Source organism: Temnothorax nylanderi, unplaced genomic scaffold (genome assembly GCF_030848795.1).
Source record: "Temnothorax nylanderi isolate EJ_2023f unplaced genomic scaffold, tnyl_v1.0 TNYL_tig0148_pilon, whole genome shotgun sequence".
NCBI lineage: Eukaryota > Metazoa > Arthropoda > Insecta > Hymenoptera > Formicidae > Temnothorax > Temnothorax nylanderi.
Window position 1 is genome coordinate 382,612 of NW_027249210.1, and position 23,319 is coordinate 405,930.

The window sequence follows — 23,319 nt, forward strand, 5'->3', positions numbered from 1 at the left end:
ATAATAATATACTGAAATATATTATTTGAGATCTCGTATGGAAGATTGTGCCAGAAACTGAAAGATTCTGTTATTTGCATAACAACGTTTTTTATAATTATTAGTTATTGATAATAGCAATGCTCTGATAAAGACAGTATTATAACTACTTAAAGAGATCGAATGATTATACAAGTTTATTACTCTTGAGCAATTTTATTTCTGTCATAATATTGTCGTATCGGAGCCAGGACGATCAGCTGAGCGTGCGGCAGAAAATGCCGCAGCATTGATAATGAACCGAGTCTAGGCACGTGCTCGCGTGGAGATGAATCGATGCCTCGAGAAGTAATAACATCGTGTTCCACGTTCAGCGCAATGCCGGCGCCGCGAGCGTATCCATTCGCCTCGTCTTTTCCATTGATGATACCGAGAGCGAACTCGAATACGCCTCCATCCGATCTAATGAAAGCGAGTGAATACGATTTCTTCCTGAGAAACCGGCTTCGCGATATTGGCATAAATCTTGGAACTTGAAATAAGATTCGCTGGCAGCAACACGCCGCTGCAACACGCCGCTATTTATTGCTAGAAAATTTTACGATAATTTCACAGAAATTTGAAAGCCATCAGCTGCGTATCGCGAAAGTCGCCGATATATATTTCCGCGGAATCGAAATCTCTCCAATGGGTTATTACTACCGATTTTATACGGTACTTACACGAGAATGTAATTAATATATAATATCGGCGTTTGCGTGATCATGTCCCCCTATTGTTCACGTATAATACTATTGTTCAAGAATCGCTCGATTCAAAATCGGATTTTTAGAATCGGTCCCGATTTATCGACGAACGATCATTTTAATTCATTCGCTACCTTCATTATTACGAATTCGACAAGCCGACAGATATGGACAGACACGCGAATCGATGACTATATCGATTATGCTAAGTACTCTTCCATCCATAATACACAACGAGCGAAAGCGTATCGCCATCGTCTAGTCTAGGCTTCACATAAATCGCGCAGATGCTTCGTAACTGTCTTAAGAAATAGGAACATCAATTACCCTGCGACTCTCCCGAATTAATATACATCGTTCTCGCGGCGCCTGAATGTGATATTAGCCACTCTACACGGCCTCCCCGTCACTTTCTTCTTCCCGCTGGTACGCACGTACTCGTACTCGTCGTCCTTAAGAACCAAGAGATTAACACCGGGACCGTTTCTGCGGATATTACAATCAGCGTTCGTTGCACGATAGAACCACGTGGATTACACTAGATTGCTTCTATTTCACTCAATTTCATGAAAATATTTATCGGAAAATCTTGAGATCTCGCTTGTTCCATTTGCTCCAATGCAAATAAATGGAAACGGGATAGAAAAATGAAAGTGAATGGAACATAACGAGAATGCTATTTATATAATTTATATAAGAAAGAAATCAATGTCTATTAATGAGCCAGAAAATATAAATTTTTTTAAATTTTCTGTACATAAAATTCTTCTAAATTGTAAAAGCGTGATATCGTAAGCTTGAAGTAATCGAACTTTATTATATTCCATTTATTATTAAATGCTCTGATTTATATTATTTAATATATCCTTTATGTCTAAAGTTTAAAGGCTATTTTCTTAAAATAGATTTCTTTGCAAAGTAGAATTGAAGCAACGTTTTACGAACGCCGAATTCACATTTTCAATTATTTATACCGAAAGCATATTGTACTGACTTCAATACTCATTAATACTGACTGCGTTATATCTTGATCAGTGTTAAGATACGCGGTATGACTACATGTAAATGTTAGGCCGAAACATTGAAAAAAGGGTTAAATAGCTTCTACAGAACGTATCTCGTAGAAACGTCAATTTCGAATGTAATTCGTATATATCCGCCCACGTGTACAAATTTTTCTCACGACCCTGCACGATCTGTGGTCTATCGCTCGATCTAAACTTTCGTATGCCAATTCGCCATGCGCGCTCACACAATGCATGTTATTTACACGCACTCCGTTGTAATTAAGCAGTGCAGAATTATGGGTATGAATTGATAATGACTTTGCCGGATCCGGAGCATTATAAAATTAAATAGTATTATCAATGGAAGAAACACACACACACACACACATACATGGTTAAAACTAGTTTATGGTAATGTAATTCCAACTTCCAACATGCAATTCGATCATAAAAAACTTGTTTGATAAACTTCACACGAATAATTGTTGTCATAAACATGTCATCGTGAACTGACAGATATATATATATATATATATATATATATATATACCAAGCTACAACGTAACATAACATACGGAAGAAACCTGCTACATACCACAACATGCCGGATTATTTTAGAGTGGTAATTAATACGCCAGCACGTTGCTCATTTGTGCGATGAATACCTCGAGGGATATTCTATCATCCTATATGAACCGCCTTTCCATCATCATATCTCAATAGACGCTGACAATCTAATTTGGCATAGGGCACAACGTGGCGGAGCGTTGTCTTGGGCGCGCGTACAGAATCGGTTCTCACGACCCTGCCCGATCCGATTCCCGTACCCCTTTCGGAGGAGATCGACGTGTCGCTCCTCTCTCGGTGTCCACGCACCTTTACTACATTTTCAATGTGCACGCAACTACGACGGATTTCGCAATCGCAGCGGGGTGCGTGCCTGTTTGGCAATGGCCATGTCGCCGGTCCTCTCTGGGCACAGCCGGAATCTAATTCGCGGGTGTCACGGTGTCGAAGAGGACGTAGCTGCTATCCGACGACCGCGGGCCCCCACTATAGGCAAAAGCCTTCGTGTAGGTTATAAAGGACCGAGCACGGTACTATACGGCTGCACTCTCTCAGTGAAACTCACGGAGGACCGTTCCCCGACAAAAGTAATACTCCTCCCCCTCCTCATCAGCGACGCGTGCACCATGAGGATTATATTGCTGGTACGTGCCAAATTATTCGACTAATTGTTAAGCATGAGTTTCGTTAGCCGTGTCCTATTTCCGCGGTTACTCCATCGGGAACATCTTTCGAAAATTTCAACATGTTATAATTCTGTGTTTTATTTCTATCTAATATCCGCGTTTGATATAACATGTATAATTGTGAATACACTGAATCTGTAAAAGACTGATTGAAAGAGAAACTTCTAACTGATTAAAGATTGCAATATTTCAAATGTATGTTACAATGCTTCAAATATTACAACATTAGCATACTGCCAGGAAGTTTTCGAAATTAAATAAGTATAAATCGTTCAAAAGAAGTTGTACAACACAAATATCTTCAGTATTCTTTTTGTTTTCCGTGGACATTACGTGCAGTAATATATGACATAACAATATAATTCATTTTTTACATATTTTTCAAAATTATATATTATTTTGCATTATATATAATATGTGCACAATATATAGATTTATTGTGTGATCTTTTGTTTTCACAAGAATTAATTATTATCGATAATTACATTATCACTGATAATAAGTGTTCAAAATCAGTTTACATATTATAATGAAAATATTCATTATACTATATGTATAATGAATATATTTATTATATGTTATATTCTAATTATATTTTTTTTATCATCCATTACGTGTTCATCCTAACACATCGGATTTATGTAGAAAGCATTTAGACTTTTTACTACATTAACATATTAATGGCGATGTCTTAAAAACTGCTCATTATCCAGTGACCTACATTAAATTAACCATCATTAACGCAGGAAAGTCAGAATCTCGATAAGATCTATCACGGTTCATTGTTGTAATTTGCGCGCGCGCGCGTGTGAAGGCATTTATAATTCATAGACGGTGCATGATTAACAACAACGGAAAGTGAATTGTGTCCGCCCACTCGGTGTTCCGAGCATGGCCACGAGAATTTTTGTTGGAAATTCCTCTTTTGTCGTTTCTTCCGTGCGAAAGACGCGCCGGACGCGAGGAAACTGTTGAACTCGAAAATTGCAACAGTTTTCCCGCGAAGAGTCGTGAATTAATTGTATACCGCAGGCAGTTGTTGACATCCGTTCGTTGCCTTAATGAACCCGCACCCGGGCGGTTGGGTAACGTAATCTTTTGTTGAATGGGAAGTAGACTCGCACTTCGCACATTGAAATCCGCGTGTTACAAGCGCGTTTGCGCGACGGCCATCTCGTTACAACCCGACATTTTTCGCGGCGACTTGCATTTTTCGAACACGCTTGTTACGTGCCCTATTGATTGATAGTGAAAGTTTTGTTCATTATATTGCGGTTATAGCTGCATTGTTATACCTGCCGGTTCGTTATTCTTGACCTGAGTCGCTTGAGATCGGTAGACGTGACGTTTCTTTCTTTATCTGTAAAGTTTTTACGACGATAGTCGCTATTAACTTGAGCCGGCAGAGTTGAAATTAATATGAATTTAGTCGGTTACGTTCGCGTACCTTACTCAAAAGCGCATAATAAACAATTACCACTTGTGTTCTTACTACGTTCATAAACAGCCTGGTGTCTGTCAAGCCGTTGTGGGAACGTTTAATAATCGCCGATTTCACCCGTGCATTGCACTTGCGGCACAAGTTATAATTCGCGAATCGTGCGAAGAAATGCACAAGAATCCCGCACGCGGATACATCAACATCGATTTCTCCGACTCCTCTTTCCCGCGGCGTAAGACGACAATTAAACGCTTATTAATAATTCACGAGCGGTTTCTATATCGCGATCGTTTCCCTACCATTCAAGTTTCATGACCCGATCTCTCGCAGGCAGAGCGGCGCGGCGGGTTCGTTCTGCGAGAGTTAATCGCGTGAAACGCAAGACGATCTCGCATATGTGCATCGCACGGACTTGTTGTTGCCGAGGTGGATAAACTCATCCGGATGCGTGCGCGAAATGCCTCGAGCCCGATACCAAGAAATCGAACGCGATCGAACGATCAGGCGATCTGGAGAAGTTGCCTGGGGTAGTCCGATTATTGGCACTTTCACCGATTACACAAATATGGGACGTCTGTTTTCGCGAAACTTTTCGCGGCGATGCACAATATCCCCATCGCCCCGACGTACGCCAATCAAGATTTCCTCGCGGCAGTAAAGTCGTCGTTACCGAAGGCAGAAAGCGCTCCTACGCACATAAAAGCATTTTTTTTCTCCCCGCGAGATGAATCGAGAGCACTTCTCACGATTTTCGATATTGGCAATCGCGAGAAACGTCGGTTTCCAATGACGCAGCTTGTCTGTCATGAAGATCGAGCGCCGAATCGAGCAGTGCTTTTTCCTCGCTCGATCGAAGTCGCTCGAGCACGAACGCCGACGATATACAAGTCGCCCGCGATTCGCGATAAAAATAAAGGAATGAAAATAAAAACGACTTATCGCGGCCATGGTTCTCGACAGCGAGAACGTCGAGAAACCGGAGTTTTCCCGGAGCCACGACGATGACGACGACGACAACAGAGAAACCTCGGTAACGCCGAATTGCGAAAGCGAGGCTAATATATATAATAGAAGCAAATCTCTAGCCCGCTTTCAGCAGCGATTCGTCGGCGATAAACGATCTTCGGGACAACGCGACGCGGAGGCTTCGTTCTCTCATTCGCCGCGGTCCTTTGCCGCGCGTCTCGGGGATATTGACGCGGTCGGCACCCAAGCCATTGTGTAGACCACGTCATTTTACGGCCTCCTTTTTACCGTCATTATGCAACAGGAAATTGATTATCGCATGCTTCTCAATTATATCGGCTCATCGAACACCCGTCGAACGCCGTCAATTTATGGACATGCACTTTCGACGGAAAATCGAGCAATTTCGATGGATTCACTTTTTTGTCGTTACATAGAATAATTGTTAGTGTCGCTTCTTTAAAAAATAGACGATGTAAAGTTTTAACGCGAAAGAACGTCGTAACTGCCCGACTAATTAGCATTCCGAAGCGGGCTTTTCCGTTTTTTGCGCGTGCATGGCCGCGGCGGCAGTCTCGTATAGTCTCATTAGACAGCCGGTTCAGAAGAAAATGTGAGAGCAAGAAATATATCGCAACACACACGGGAGGCTGGCAAATCCATAAATTAAGGGCATGCCGATCTTTCGAGCGACTCCGAGCGGTCGCTCCTTACGAAACGCACCGCCGCCGCGCCGCTGCCGCCGGTGTTATAATTACGCCCGGTATTGTGGATGCACAGGCGGGTAAACGCATTAAGTTCGCCGCATAAGGTAGGCGGGGTGGTTTAGAAATATCGGATAGATCGTTACACACACATCCCGTTGTAGCGACGAAGCTGAATTCGCGATGGCGTCTTGCGATAGAGATGAAACCCTCCATTACGGTAATGAGATTGCCCGATTAATTTGACGTTCATCTTCCGCATGGAAATTTGAGTGGGTGTTACTTCTCTCACAACTTTCCATATTCGACATTATATATGTCTCGTAATTACTTTAATTAATTCCAGCAGAATTTTATTGAAATATAGAGAGAGTTCAAAGAATAAAAATTAATCTATTCATCGGTAACTAAGATTCCAGTTGATAAAACTCTCTTGACTCTTCATTTATTTCAAGAATTATCGCTTCAACATCTTGGTTAATAAATAATCAATTATAAATTGGCGCCATAAAGATGCGGAGGAATATTGGTACACGCCAAATTGCGCGCTTATTAATCTGCTTTCAACTTTCCCGCGTGGCAGTTTGAAAAAACATGTAGCCGAATGACATTCTAATGATAAAGAAAAACGAAAGTTGGAGACTAGCGAGCGCGCGCGCGCAAGACCGGCTAGCCGTAAATACGAATCGCGCGGCTCGGCGCGAGGTCTCGGCGCGGCCGGACGGAAGAAAGTGAGAGCGAATGGAACTCTACGCAAATAGATCGCTGACCGGTGTGGTCAGCGCAATTTTCAAAAGACAAGGGCAGGCCGGTGCCTCGTGCGCACATACCAATGTGTCGCCGCCCGATGCCCATACGAAATGAGTCACGTTCGCTCTCGCCGCGCGAAACCACCCGCAGCTAATCGAGTGCCTCTAAGCACCTTTTTCCGAGCACTGCCTTTGTTAACGCCGCGCGTCGCACTTTCAAATATTTGTTTCGACCTTACGTGAGAACGATCGCGCGCTTGCGCGCGTTCGTTTATAGCCGAGGCGCGAATCAACGTTCTCGTTCATTTTCTCGCGTGTTCGTTCTCACTTCCGGCAGACACTTCCGAAACACACCAAACCCAGCGAACGGGATGTTCCGCGGAACTGTTTTTCTCTCGCGTGTCGATCGCGCGCGCGCGCGCGCGGGTGCGAGGCGTCCTACACTCGAGAAAGTCATCTTCCCGTTGCCTTAGAAAAGACGGCGCGGGAAAATAACGGCGCTAGATAATGAAAGCTGTCAGGTTGATTCTTTACGAGGCGATCCACATCCTTATGGCGTCCTCGTCGGGGCCGCGTTGGACGTAATCGGGACGTCTTACATGTGACTTTCGCTCGTTGATAAACGTGGGCGCTACACAGTTGCCCGTACGCTCATTGTTGCACGCCGGTTATCATTGGCATCTACACGCGTCGTTTCTGCGCAAGAGGAGACGCGGAGACAGGTGTCGAAAGTAATGAAAAAAGATTTATTTAAATGTCAGGGTTTCAACAGTAGCGGATTAACATATCTCTCGCTATTCTTTGCTGCAGCCAAGAGGTGTCTGAACGATCTCGTAACTTTCTATCGTCGCAAACACTTCCTTAGCATTTTTTTTCCCAGACGCGTGCAATTTCTCGTAACTCTCCGGCGACGCGTGTACGCCCGACGCTACACGAATCTCGTTCCTTCACGAACGCAAGACCTTGAGATGCAACCCTCAACCCACCTCTTCTCGAGGTGATCTCAATTCTGAATTGCGTCGATCGGGATTACGTCATGATGTAATTACATAGGTGATGGATTATTTGGGTTGCTTTCGTCATCTGTCTATCCTCGCCAATCTTACTATTCCTTACTATTCGATATATTCTCGTGACACGGCGGATTTTATACGGTTATTTTATTCGTCCTCGTTACATGTCCATTATCGTATCATTACGATGAGTTTGATCAGCAACGCTTCGATGACTCCTGGATATGTGAGAAGAAATTCAATCCACAAGGTTAAACGTGATCTCCACACTCGCGATTATACGCCGCTGAGGATTAATATCTAATCTTAACCATTTCTCCTTGAGCATTAGTCGCATAAGTAATAATCTCAGGTTGAAATTGCATCGATGCACGTGCTTTAATCACCGCATTATAGTCGGAAGATCCGACACGGGTATCGCGTTTCCCCTTCGAATTAACTTACACCTGAGTGAGTCAGCGTCCACACTTCTCTATTTTCTATAACTTACGAGTATCTGCCGGAAGCATTCTACTCGCCGTTACTTTCCGCGTACTATTTATCACGCACGTTGATAAATAAAACAAGGATTCACATTTCCCATGGCGGTTTGTATCCTCGTTACGTCACCGTCTTTATTCGGGAATAGAATGTATTGATACCTGTGTAAATAGCGTTCGGAGTACCCTTCCTGGTGCGCGCGATGCAATTAATCATGTCGAGCTTGAGATAAAGCGGATACGATACGCCCGTCAGTCGCTTACTAATTACCGATAATAAACGCTGAGTTCATCAGAAATGAATTCGCGATCGCGACGCAGAGGCGCAGCTTCCATCGCTTCCGGAAATCTAGGCGAGGAAAGTTGCGGGCGAACTGTTCTAACTACTTCCTAGCGTGAAACACGAGAGAAACGTTCATCAGATCGGTGTCCGCGACCGATCTACATTACGTATACGGACATACGCAGGAGGGTGTGTACGTGTATATGTGTACATACGTGTAATGAAATCGAGAACGCGGCTGTTGAAGCGCAACCGGTCGTCCCAGGTCTTAGTTTTCTTTTCCTTTCGAAACTAACGCGTCACCTTCACCATGAAAGGAACCACTTGTTATCCTGCTCCTTGACGTCGTACGCGAGCTCTTACTGTTATATTTATCTATTTAGCTCAACCGGGACCGCTATTACAAGTGTATATAGTAACGTTTTCCGCGAGCGCACTCGCGCTTTCAATAACTTCCTCCGATTTTTTACGTAAAACGTATTGGCGTACACAGACAGCGCGTTACGAGACCACCGCTAATCGTAGATCGGTAATTGGCTCTCCCGCTTGCATGATTGATCCCACGCGGCGAGGTTCTTTCATCCTCTAAAAACCCACAGCTAGTCAAGTAAAGTGGATATTGCTTATTAATCATCTCCCGCCATCAAATTGTACTCGGCGTAAAATTGAGCGATTGTGGATCTTGGCGGTAAATAATTATTATGCTGTTGCGTAATATATTGAAGATTATTCCTTTCGTAAAATTGTAAAAGAATAATTGAATATTATACCGAAAATTTCTTTAGTTGCGTACAGTCTTTTTAAATCTTTATCAGCAACAACATTTACAATTAGTACTTAATTAGTACCTTTTTTAAATATTTTTTCTTGATACTTTGATTTTAACCGAGTATTTCATGTCTCTAGATGAGATAACAATTTACAGCGTCAGCCGTAAAAACGTCGCGGAAGTGATCGAAATAGGAGACACGAGAGGTACGCGCGAGAAGCAGGACGTATGCTTATTGAGCGCGGCGAACGCGGATTTGCGCGGCGCGGCGCAACGATTCTTCCTTTCTCCGGGCCCCAGCTTCGCGCGGGGGCCTCACTTAGACGAGGCGTGGTGCGCCGTGGTCGATCGCTCCCAACTGGATCGGGCCACGGACCGAATGTGTCCGTGCCTCTCACTGTATGTGACTGGCATGCCACAACGTTGATTACAGAGCCCTACCTCAGCGTCACGATTTTCCTCCAACCCGAACCAGATGGAGGAGTCATTAGCCTGTACACGCTTTCAATGGTCCGGACAGTTGCGAGCGCGTATACCGTGGCCGACGATAATGACGACGTTGCAAGTCTTCTCGTCGATTTCGTCGGTACCCGACCGCGCGGCGCGCAATCCTCCGCACGGGTCCGATAATCGCGAATCGGTTTTGTACCGCCGACCGAAGACCTTTTCCTATTTTCAGGGAGAAACGTTTGGAAATGGGTACGCAATTTCGTTTCTCCTCAATCGTCGGTTGGATAATCAAACGGTTCGTCTCGATTCTTTAATGATCGGGGATCGTCCTAAAAATCTAGAACCCGGAAGAATGGATTCGCGAACTTTGGAAGCAACTGAAAAGTTTCGAGGGCGACAGTGCCTGCTTTGTACCCGATGATAGCGACGGAAAGTTACGAGTTTCGCCCTACTCATAAAAATTCTGCGTACCCCTATTGCTTCTTCCTCTCTCTTCGCTTCATCGATTTAACCGATTGGTTCGCAGAAGGTGACGAAAATACGGGTGGGATACAGAATTGCACCTCTGAATAGCTAATCGTCTCATTACAGTTCCCGCGAACTTTGCGCTCGCAATTGAATTCGCGACTGCGAACTCTCTGGCTGAGCAATAGGTGAGATATGAGAGACAACTTTCGCATACTTGCCACGCTTGCGACACCACCGTCCCATTTGTCATATGTGCGCCGAATTAAGTCCGACGAGTGTTTCGTCAGCGCGGGCAACGCGCTGCGTCGTCGTCGTCGTCGTCGTCGTCGACGCGAAGAAAGGCGCCCGACATTTTATCACGGGGTCGACTTGGAAATTAATCGGCGCACGCCCAGGAGAGCACGCTGCAGCCATACCGTATCGCTCGAAAGTTCCAGGACGACGTGCCTTCTCGTCCCAAGGACGGATCGTGTGCTAATGCGCAATCGTCGAATATTCCCGATCGGGTCATCGCGAAGTCGAGCGAATCGATCTTATCGGCGCTCGACCGGCGCGGAGCGCCATTTCAAGGAGCGAACACTATCGCGTGGGATCTAACGACTACCTCGTATATCCGCGTCCGGATATATTCTCTTCGTTATTGTCTATGAACGGTGTGCTGACAGTAAAAACAAAGATCCGTTTTACGGCGACGATAAAAATTTTAAAGGCAATTGAGGCTGATTATGTACGCATTATTAACAACATTAATTGAAGCGGTCGGAGATACGAATCTAGAATGCCTGAGAAAGTAAAAGGCTCATTAATTCTCCACGCATCATTATATAAAAATGCTAGACCTGCTTTCGTGGCACTTTCGATTGACCCAATCGTCCACGGCAATCGAAGAATAATAGGACTTTTTTTTTTCCTCGCCTATCTTTTATATTATTGTATTCAGCGAGAGCTTACACGGCGTTTCCTGTGGGTCGTCGCTAGGTGTGGTTACCGCCGCCTGTCTTTTGTGTGTGCGCGCGCGCGTGTTTTGCTCTCGACTTGGTTCAAGGAGATCCAGAAGCGGCCGGCAACGACGGCGAAACATGCGCGCCGAGTTACGTTACGACGCTCTGAATCTGAATCTCTTTCTCTCTCACGGTAGGCAGCTCGCCGGCCGCGGCCGCGCGCTCCTGCGCCTCGCCCCGTATTCGGGTCAGCCGAGTAGTAGAAATTACGTAACACGTGTGCGCCGGGGCGGTTCCCACCGAGTGCCGCCTTACCGGAAGTCGAGACCACGTTTTGTCAGAGGACGCACGGTCAGCCTCGCGAGAAAAACGCACGAGCGTTTCGTATCCTGTATGCAGGCGAATGTCGAACTGGGAAATATCGAAAGACTGTTTAAACAATGACTCATGACGCACAGAACGATAAGAATAGGAATCTCGTTACATAAATCACGCAGTACATATTTCTGTTTTAATGAATTTGCGAAGTATTATTACATTGTTCATTCCCAACTTCATTAAATACATATATCTTTGTGATCTTTGCTCGTAGAGAATTGGATATTAATACAATGGCAATTATTACTTTATATAGTATCTGCGTAAAGATCAGATTCGATTCGTAAGATCAGATAACCAACTAGTAATTCGTAAAGGAATTTGAAGCATTCGCGGTCGCAAAATTCACATTCTAGGCGGAATCTATCGCAACAGACACAGTCGTGGAATCAGAGCAAATCCAGATGCAATCTAGCAGGCTCGAACCTTTTACGACGTCGACCACGGCCGTACACACCGCTCGTGCTTTCCGTACTCGCGTTTAACAGCGAAGCCGAGCATTCGGTCGCGTTCGTGCGATAAGGAATTTTGCGCGCATACCGCACGAGTGTTCACTGATCCGCGAAACACGCTCTCTCCTCGCTCCATCTTCTGCTTCCTATTGACTATAAGCGTACCTCCTTCACGCGGATCCGACTTCATGCTTGGAAACCAGACTAGTCGGCTAGGCCTATATCCATTCCGCCTCGAGTGGCTCCAACAATTTCGATTACGCTTCTCGCGTGACGCGATAAAACCATGTACTTCCCCCCTTCGCTACGGGTAAAAGATCCCGAGAGTCTGACAAGTATCGTACATTTCTACTTAACGCCACTCGATAGCGTGTTATTAAGTTTCTCGACGCACATGAATGCCGATGTTAAATATCAGAATTCTTGAATTCTCCTATTATTTCGTAAATTTATTTCTCTGTAAAAAGTCACGTAACTATATTACATTAATTAAACAACATATTTAAAAAGATTTTAATTAATTTTTTCGAACAGTTAGAAAGTAGAAACTGTGCGTTAGGGTACAATATAGGAATATTGTTTTTGGAATAAATTGAGAAATTTTAGAAAACAGATATTCATTGCTTAACGATTAGTGTTATCTAGATTTTAGCAGAATGTAAAAATTTACAAATCACGATTTTCACTTAAAAAAAACCGTCTATTCTGCTTCCCGTTTTCACTTCGCGAAATTTCTCTAAAAATTTCGATCCGACAAGAGCTCCGGCCACTTTCTTTCGTGCGCAACACGCGTAACGTCGTATCAACACGTTAATGATCATATCCCCGTACCGATCGCACAGCGTGTGTTGTCTACCATAGTAAATTTTTCTTTATTGCCAGGTAATCCCGGCATGTCTGCTCGCCCTAACGGAAGCGCGGCGAGTGCAGATCCGGCCTCGCGTAACGGAGCCTCAAGTGTACTACGAGGAACAGGACAACCAGGCCGCAGAGGACGAATTCGATACCGTGGCGGTTTATCACCCGCGCACCCGCGCCCTTCCTTCGCCACGATCCAAGGATGCGCTGCACGGGTCGAAGCCGCCGCCGGTGCAGACTATTAGGAACTACAATAAAGTTAACGACGACGGGTCCTTCACCTTCGGCTACGAGGCGGCCGACGGTTCTTTCAAGGAGGAGACCCGCGGCACCGACTGCGTAGTGCGCGGTAAATACGGCTACATCGACCCGGACGGTAATAAGAGAGAGTTCACCTATGTCTCGGGCAATCCCTGCGATCCAAACGCGCCGAAGGATGAAGAAGAAGAGGAGGAAAAGGAGGAAGAGGAGCTCCCGGGACCGGCGAATTATCCCGTCGTCAGGCCCGTACCCCGACCTGTCGCAGCGAGACCCACGTATCATCAGCCGACCACTACTCGTGCACCTACCACGATATTCCAGACCGAGTACCAGCTCGACGACGACGCCAGCCAGGAGCTGACCGAGGATGATCTGAAACCGCAACTGCGACCGTCAGCCTTTAGAAGACCCTCGACCATAGTGCAAGTCACCCCCTCCTCCGCCATTTACGAATCTTCGCAGTCCCCCAGTCCGTCTCTTTTTAGGCTAGCTTCGACCCCCCAGTATACCACTGCGTCGCCTGTTCTCCGTAGCCAGCCCACGGTCACTTCGTCCGTCTACCAGTCGCTCGAGACCACCACTCGCCGGCCGGTGTCCCGTCATCCCAGGCCCCAATCGGTCGCGATAACCCCACGACCCCACGTCGCCCAAGTAGCCGCGCAATACGTCTCCCCTAGTAGCACCGAACGTCCCAGCAGTCTGCTCTACGCCCAGACCCACCCCACGATATCGCCGTTGCGCACCACGACCGCCGCTAGTGCGCCCCACCTCGACTTCGCTGCCGAGCTCGAGCGTTACGTGAACACGGTCGGCTCACACGTGTCCTCCGCCCCCGTTGCGAGGCCCCAGACCGCCCAAGCATCGCCCCAAACCAACTCGAGAGTTAAGCTGACCGGTCAGACGTCGGTCACCGCCGCTTCCGCAGCCGCTGAACCCATCTACCAATCGGAGCTCGTGTACGATCCCGCGACCGGTCAGTACAATACCCAGCTTTATCAGACATTACCCCAAACCGTGGGTGACTTTAGCCTCAGTCACAAACTCCAACCGTTCGTAGCCCAGCCCCAGTCTCTAATCGGCCTGCAGCAGCTCCAGCAGTACCAGCAATCCCAGCGTCCGGTCTATAAGCAGGCCCAGTCGGCGCCCAGTCCGACCGTAGCCCAGCCCCAGGAGGTCCTCTACAGGAAGCAGCAGGCGCAGCTGTTGCAGCAGTCCCAGCAGCTCTACGCGCAGCAACAACGCCGCCAGCAACAGCAGCAACAACCGCACAGGCTCCAGCTGCTGGAGTCGCAGAGAGAACCCCAGGCGTTCTATTACGTCGCGCCCCTGAAGGCCTCCGCCGCCACCACGTCCCTTTCAGTAGGTCAGATCGATCAGTTTCTCCGAGGTAGCGGCGCTAATAACTACTGATGTAATATGAGTCGCGATTCTTAAAAGAGATCTCCCTCGGATCCTCGAATCGCCCCTCGTCGATATTTGTCATTCGGTATCGCCTCGAGCGTTCCTCGCGAATTAAATCCTCCGCTGAGGATCTTGCGCCGATCAGATCGTAATGTCGGCCCGTGCGTACACAGAGGGTATTACATATAAGTACATGCATTATATATAAAGTTTATATCTCACGTGGTGGCGCCAAAGCTGGGATATGTCAAATATATCGCCGAGTGAATGGCACACACGAGCGCTTCGATTGCATGCGTTGTACGCGGGGAATGCGTGTGCAGTATATATTTAATATAATCCGCGCGACGACGCGCGAGAAAGGCGCGCGGCGAGCATAGTTGCGATGAAAAGTATCGGCGATAATAAAGGCCGCGGATTTTACCGTTTATTGCAGGAAACGCGAAACTTTCCAAGAAAACATATTCAAGGTTCATTATTACGAACGGATCTTGCGGTCTTTCCGTAATTTTCAACTTTGCAGTAATGCGAGACTTTCCGAATTACCGTATTCTCGATAGGCGCGCTTTCATGCCTCGATATGTACGTATGTAATTGTATATAGCGCTCGCTTTTCCGTCCAATGCGTGTCTCAAAGCGTTCTTGCGCTATCCGCTCGTCTCGGCTAGCGCGCGAACGTAACATTATCCGTCGACGACGCAATCGGAGAACGAAGGTTAAAGAGATTAAAGTATGTGATAATGGATGGAGGAACCGCGCGCGTACGATTACATGGATAATGTAACTCGTAACAATAACGGAGAGCCGAGTGGCAAAACGTGATACGTGACAAAAAATTTAAATCTTAGATAATCATATCTTTATATTTTTTTTCTCCATAATTTCCAGTTGAATAATCTCGTCGTAAATCTTCATTCCCTCCGAACACATAACGAGGAAAGAATTATTCGAGCGAGTTTTTCAGCGTCGTTTCGCTAACTGACAACTTGTTGAAACAATGCGTTCATTAAGAATAGTGAAATTTTATTTATTCGCGCGTCGAGTTGACACCGAATGAGGTTCTTCCGTCCTTCCGTTTTCTCAGGCCGATTCCGAGAACACCTCTCTTTCCACTCGAGTATCGTGCATTTATGAGGCATGTTAGAGAGTGAAAGCCAACGACCTGACGCAATACTCACGCACGCATGTACGATGTATTACCGTGGCAATTTCTCGCAGATCCCTAACACCGGCACTGTCGTAAAGGTATCCACGAAGGTTCACGATACAAACGGAACACTTCGTCGCGCGGCCGCGCGGACCTTTTATTCACGACCCCGTAAGCCCAAGCCACGTAATAATGCTCGACTCGATTACAAAACGTCGATCCAGTGCAACATCGAGTCGCATGAAAGGCGAGTGAAACGCGATCAAGCAAAAGGGGATAATTAGTCGAATCAAAACCGTCGGGGTTTCGAGATACTTTCGATTAGGCATACAATGTTGCACATCCATACCTATTGTATCATATAATGCATAAAATGCATTGTATGATATAATAGGATGCAGTTAATTCTTCAGTCTCGTCATTCTCGTCTATCCTAATCTTTCTCAAGATTTTCAAAAGTCTAACCATGTGTGCATAAAGTGTTAAGAAATAAATCGTATGTCACTAGATTTTATATTTTTTAAATTAAAAAATAATTCGAAATCTAATAAATAAAAATATTTTGAATTTTTGTTTAATTTAATTTTAAAATTTAAAATTATTATGTAGAGATTTCTATTTTTAAATAATGTAACTTTTCGTGACAATCGCGATGAAAGCTTCTCCGTTGATTTAAACTTTTCGTAACGTTTCTAATATTTTCGAGCAGATCATCGCATCGAAATTCCCAGGCTTGTCTACTTCGTTGCGTCTATACGAATTCCGCGATGCAAACGTATCGCTCGCGTTTCAACTGGGTAGTAATTCCGATATTCGATACGCGCGGACGTCGGTCGGTAGGAAGTGTACTCGGCCTTTTGCAATGTAGAGAATTTTGCAAGCCTGCCGCGAGTAGGGTTCACCGCGAATCGACCGTCGGGGAAACTGCAATACATTCTTATCGGCGTAGCCGGGTTTGTAGGGACAACATTCTATTCGCGCCGTATAACCGTCGCGGACTTTCTATTTGCATTCTCTGTCACAAGTGTGAGAATCGATTCGAGTTTAATGCGTTCCGCGGCGTCGACTGTGTTCAGCCCGCGGAAATATATGTATATCAAATCCGGGAAGGAAACGGCGCGGCGGTAGGTCGCGCACGCGATGAAATCACTTTTACCACGCGAGATACCGCAGCCATTAATAAAAACTGTATAAAGTTTCTCGGATATATATCCTATCATTACAGATTTAATGGATCTAATTTTCCTTCAACAAAAAATCTTAACAAGAGATTGTTCTACAATAATTATTAAAATTGCAACGTCTCAAATACATTAACATTTAATTTTCAAACTAGACATTTAAAGCGAAACTTACTTAAAATTAATAGGAAAATGATTTCAGTAATTCAATTATCAAGAGCTATAATTAACAGCGCCATTACAATTCGTCTTCCTGTAAAACGCAATTCGATGCACATTTCTTGAAGAGATTCATGTACCACCGTAAGGAGATACATTTTAACCGATTTCGTGGTTTTAATCGCAATCACGTCGTTGCTATAATAGGCTCAGAGCGGCGCGCGGCGGTTGTCTACTCATACTGTAAATAATACTCGTTAGCGTTAAAATGCATAGCGACTACTTAGCAATTCATATGCATAATTAATGATACGACAATTGCGCATAAATCTTCGTAAAGAAGAGTCTTACGTTTACAGTTGTTTTCTTTTTGTATTATTTGTAAGCATAATCGAAAGAAAAATATCATTGCGAAAATGTGCTGCGCTGTTATTTCATTTTCCCGAGTCCTCAGTGTCATTCACTTTCGCTCCATTGGAATATGAATCGCGAAACGGAAATATCAGTATGTACGAATGGAGATTGAAACAGGCGTGTCGAATGTTTGTTTATGATAAAATCACGGCGTGGTAAACATTCGTAACGTATATAATTTGTAACTGTAGGTACTTCATTTCCGCGTTCCTTTATAAATCTGCACTTTATTGGAAGGAGAAAACACGCGAACGACGTCTGTAATAATCAAATTCGTTACGTATACGTTGTAATGTGGCGTCCTGATGTCATTTATATTTTATTATGAAACAAAGAAAGTGTGAAGACAGACTTTTATTAATTATCTCGCCATTAAAGCCACGTTATGTTGATTTAATGTAAGATTAAAGCTTGTTTATTAAAAAAGCCACATTATGTTAATTTAATATTAAGATTACAAATTAAAGCTTGTTTATTAAGAAAGTAAGCCGATTCTCACAGATAACAATCACACCAACTCTCTCTCTCTCTCTCTCTCTCTCTCTCTCTCTCTCTCTCTCTCTCTCTCTCTCTCCTCTCTCTCTCTCTCCTCTCTCTCTCTCTCTCTCTCTCTCTCTCTCTCTCTCTCTCTCTCTCTTCTCTCTCTCTCTCTCTCTCTCTCTAGTTTAATAGAAATTACGAACGCTATAAATTCCTGCATCTGTGCGGGTGAAATATTACCTCGCACGACTTGATGGCCTCAAGGTGTTGCTGGACATGCGAACGTGCGATTTTTACGGGGCGAGAATAACGGGCCGACGCGACGCGACGCCCGGCGGCATGTCGTTTTTCGTTTCGTGCCGCGGCTGAATCACGCGCGGTAGACGCTTCCGCGAGAAGAAATTGGAAAAGTGGGAAAGGCGGCGCGAGGCGGCATCGTCGTGCACGATGTATATAAACGTTGTTACGTCACGAACGACTGCTACGTGCTATCCACCTGCGGCGTTTTCTCCGCTCCGATTATGAACCACGTGCCGCTGTGAAATCGCAATCGGCGGCGTATGCCCATAAAAATGAAGACAAAATTATCCCGCAGCGCGCAGCAACGTCTCACGAGCGATCCCGCCTTGAAAAGATGGTTTTGCAAAAATAGCCATCTTAATTGCGATTTTCCAAGTCGCTGCTGCGAGAGTGCTTCTTATTATCGCGCATCACGTTCTACTTAACTTATCTCCATTCGCGGCTCAAAAGAACTGTTCCTGAAAAGGTTAAATGAATCTCATATGTATTGAGTTGCATCTCGTATTCTCGTCACTTTTGCGTATCCAATCAACGTCGATATGCATATAATGACCATGTACGACGTTAGCCTCGCTTGAAAGGTAATCTTTTAATGAAATGTCAATTCCGATGAAACATTTCGTACGCAGGATTTGCAACGCTTTCGTAATGTCGTTAATAATAAATTTAAGATTTTTACGGTAAACCTCGAATGTATAATAAACAACGAAATTAGTAATTTAATAAACAAGGATATGCATTATGCGTCGTATATATTCAATTTTGCGGTAAAAGTGGATTGTGAGCGCTTAGGTGAAAGTCATCGAAAATGAAAGGGTCGAGTGAAGTGTTAAATCAAACCACGCCAGACAGCCAGTACACGTGTTTGTGTGTGTATGTGTGTGAATGACCGTTGCTAAATATATTATCTAAGTTTTGAAACGTGCGCACGTGAATACAATCGCGAAAGTAAATTGGATCGATGATTTATTTTCGACGCTACGTCGTAGAAGATGTATCATATTCTATTAGCTGCCTCGTGCAACAGCTGAACTTCGCGTTACGAAATCTAGGAACAAGGCTGCCCTACTTTTTATTCATATAATCGATATACGATTAATTAAAAATAGATAATTTGCATAGTAGTATCGGGTACGGTCGTTCTTATTTTTTATTACTTCATTACTTCACGCCGAAATCTTTGGATTGCACACTAACGAGAGATACAACCTTGAACTCGGTTCCAGTGGACCGTAACACTATAGGTCACGGTTTATTTATGATTTTGTGGTTAACGCAAGCCACAGATCGTTAGCGAAAGTTACACTGCTTTCTAAACACGCTCTCTATTTTACCGGTAAAAGATGAACGAGACAATAACAGCTGTCATTTAACGAACAACTGTGTATCTACGCAATCGCACGTTTCAGACTTCTATAAGAATCCGTATAAGTATTGCCGCAACTGTGTAATTGCCATAAGTGATATCGTCATGTGTTAAACGTGATCAATTAACAAAACCATAAAAATCTATACTGCAATAAAACTCTTCGACAGGAAATGGATTAACGTGCATTGTATACTTCAATATTGAACAATTGTATTTATTTTACACAAGAAAATTATAAAGAAAATTGTAAAAAGATTATTAAAAATTAGGAAGAATGTAAAAAAATAAAAATATACGATTTTATATAAATTATTAATAAATAAGTATACCTTAAGAAATTCCTAATACGTTGTTTGACATTCGCGCGGTGGAAAAAATGGATAACTGCTTGAAATGTAAATAGCCGGACAGGTAGATGGAAATGTCATTAGTTATTGTCATTAGTTATTGTCAACGCCATTCAATCACGCGGAATAGACCATGCACAGGATGACGGTCATGCGCAACATCCTCTACTCTATCCTATACGATAAACGTCAGAAGAATGTGACAACCATTCTGTTTTTGCCACTCTCACGGCGGATATAAATACGTAGATTGACATAACTTAACGGCGGCAGTTTATGTCACTTAGATGCGCTACGCGCCTGATGCGATTACTAGTAAGCTAGCTCGCGAGAGAACCGGTAACAAAGACAATTGCGGCCCACACACTGCACGGACGCGCGCACACATATATACGCAAAATCCTCTGAAGTAATCTAATTATAATAATTTCGTTGTAGAATTTCGCTTTTATTATATGCGAAGTTAGTTTCTTACTTACGCGTTCGCGAATAGGCGAACAATATGATTCCTAATGACGATAATATTAATGTACCTCGTTATCTATGAAGAATCTGTCGTAATTAAGTTATGTGATATCCCATCGCTTAGCACGTAACTCAACACAGATATAAGCATGCAATTTATATGTGATAAAAAAAACAGCTAATTAAACTAGCAATCTAAAATTTTCCTAAAGTATGTAGATATTTTATTTTTATGGCACATTATGTGTGTGTATATTTATTAATCAAATCATTGTCTTGAAAAATTTGACATAGGAAAAATATTTCATACATGTTTTTATTCCTTATATTTAAATTTGATTTTTATTTTCTAAAATTATATCAGTCTTTCTCCCTTTTTGGGTGTTTTTAGATATTTATTTTGTGTCTCGATATCGATAAATATTTTTCTAAGAAGAGTTAATGTTCTTTTTGCTTTTATAGCATAGTTCCTGATGCATTTCACTACGCCATGCAACGCCGTACGAAAGGCAGTATATCCGAGGCGTTGCACATTATATATGACATCAATGAGTCACATACTAACACACAACTAGTTCATTACTGATGATAAAATATGTATTCAGGATGGGAAACATTTTGCGAGATGACTTAGTACTCCTTCGGAAATAATGAGCCTGCAGATTATAGAAGGACTGCACGCACGATAAAATGGGATAGTAAGATTAATTCTCAGATGTTTGTATTTTGTTATGCCATCCAACTGATGTTTTACACTTTTCCTAGAAACGCAAAGAATAAAGTTTGAAATTGCCATGTTTAATCAAATATATTTAAAATAAAAGATACGCTTCCTTAAATAAGTTTTTTATACTGTGATTATTAAGAATTCTTAATTTCTTTATAAATAATTATTACATAAATGAATTTATCAAAAGTTTAAAATTAATTCCATTTCATAAATTCGCATTCTAATATTTGTGTCACGTAGCAAATTATCCGATTACATATTAAGACGTTTCGCAATATCCACTCGTGATACCGTTTCAGCACACGCGAATAACATATTTCCGCAACAAAAAAACAGCACGGCCTCGGTGGATTTTCGGCCACCGGCAGTTGCTGAAAACGGAGCATGGACCTATGGTTTCCACGGGCATAATGTGAGAATATGTAACGAAAGTAGGTGTGTCAGTCGAAATATAACTGAGATAATGTGTAGTGTAACCGGTAGTTGCGTTACGATTAACTTCGTACCCACTTTCTTTGGGAGAAACTAATCACACGATTGTCTAGCTATTGTAGCGTATGGAAGTAGAGATTAAAAGATTATAATCAATAAAAAAAAACTGCTCAGATATATTATGATTAGAAATTAAAGAAAGAAAATGCTTTATAACTTGAACATCAAAAATTAAATAAAAGATAGTTAATAGCAGTTTTGGACTAGGCAACGTACTAAGAGTTGACTTTTCCTTAGCAAAAACTCGTCGGGAAGTCTAATTACCGTTATACAACGTTGAGAATTGCAGTGTTTTGGTGAATTAAGCATCAAAAGCGTAAACAGATAACAAGATCTAATTTTTCATTCAATTTCAAGCAAATTTTCCTCCGATAGAAATTTAATTTCTATTACGAAACCAACAACATCACGAATGATCACGAATGACCAATCAATAAAGTCATTTCTATGAGATCATATAATTTTAATGATAATATTATATTCATAAGATTGTTAAGTGCAAAAATGTTAAGAAGAATTGCTTCCATTGTAAAATATTTAGTAACTAAGAGAAAGTATTAGTGTCTCCCGATGTACCCCGTACACTTTTCCCGGATATCCTGCATATTTTAATTATTTAGATTTCAATAGGTCTGCCGACCGCGCGTTTGCGTTCGCGGGCCCCCGAGGTAGTAAAGGCCCCGACCGACGAGAGACAATGATCCTCCGCGGAGGAAACGTGCGACGCGAGGCGAGATAGACAGCCGATACGTCTACGAACGCGAGGCATATCAAGGTGGCATCAAAAAAGTGAATACGAAACCCGGAGGAAATTGCATGATGTAATAATTGTCCTGTGGGAGTGCCTAGAGTGGAGCGAATACCACAATACACCGGTGTTGCACACTATGGGAACTATTGTTACAGATTTTACAGTCTACTACTGTGTGCTTCTTGCCCGGCCGTCAACTCCCACGTGGCTTTCACTTGTCCCCGTGAAGCCAAACTTCTTCGTATGTTCCATTCTGTCAGGACATCGCGCTCATTTCCCCCCCCCCCCCCGCGGTAAACGCGTTTCCGCTCCTTTACGCGGCCGTTATCGGTGCACTTTCTTCGGGGCCTCGCAAGCTATGTGATTTTTTTCAGACTTTCAACAGTCTCTAGAGTCTAAGGCCGCAATTGTAAATATTTAAGAAAATAAATAAATAAAATGTATAGTTTGTAAAATCGTCATTTTATGTCAGTATGGAACCAACGACTCATGTATACCTACTTTAATAAAGAAAGGAAACATTTATCTTACAGAATTAGAGCAACTTGTGAGCGAGATGTAAAACATAAACGCTAATCGATGAATTTGTTTAAGGAAGACAGAAAAAGCATGGCTGCTTTTCAACTTCGCACAGCAGTCAATAATCCGGTGACTTTACCCGTCTTCGAGTCGTTAGAGTAATTCTATCTTGGGCAATTTCGCGCAACGAAAGAACGTGTAATCGAGATGAGCAAACACCAACCGCGGGCCTTCATTATCGTGTACTTTCTGCACGCGCGACGCGCTTCGCGTTTTTTTTACTAGCAGGGAGAGGAGTTGTCATTTGGTATTCCAACGCCTTAATGAACGTTTAGGGGTCATCAAGGTTGAACGTGGCGGCTCGACG

General features: G+C 43.5%; 1 protein-coding gene across 2 annotated transcripts in view; it reads left to right on the plus strand.

Annotated features, from left to right (window-relative positions):
* LOC139777441 (uncharacterized) overlaps positions 1-17,506 on the plus strand; it is a 74,516-nt gene extending 57,010 nt beyond the window's left edge. The window contains exons 1-2 of one of the 2 annotated variants that reach the window (XM_071714858.1): positions 2,854-2,943; positions 12,961-17,506. In XM_071714858.1, coding sequence (XP_071570959.1) covers positions 2,926-2,943; positions 12,961-14,607 — 1,665 coding nt within the window. In that variant the 5' untranslated portion in view covers positions 2,854-2,925 and the 3' untranslated portion in view covers positions 14,608-17,506. Of the gene's footprint in view, positions 1-2,853; positions 2,944-12,960 lie in introns of those variants that run through there. The other variant, XR_011719358.1, reaches the window with a different exon arrangement.
* The last annotated feature ends 5,813 nt before the right edge of the window (positions 17,507-23,319 follow it).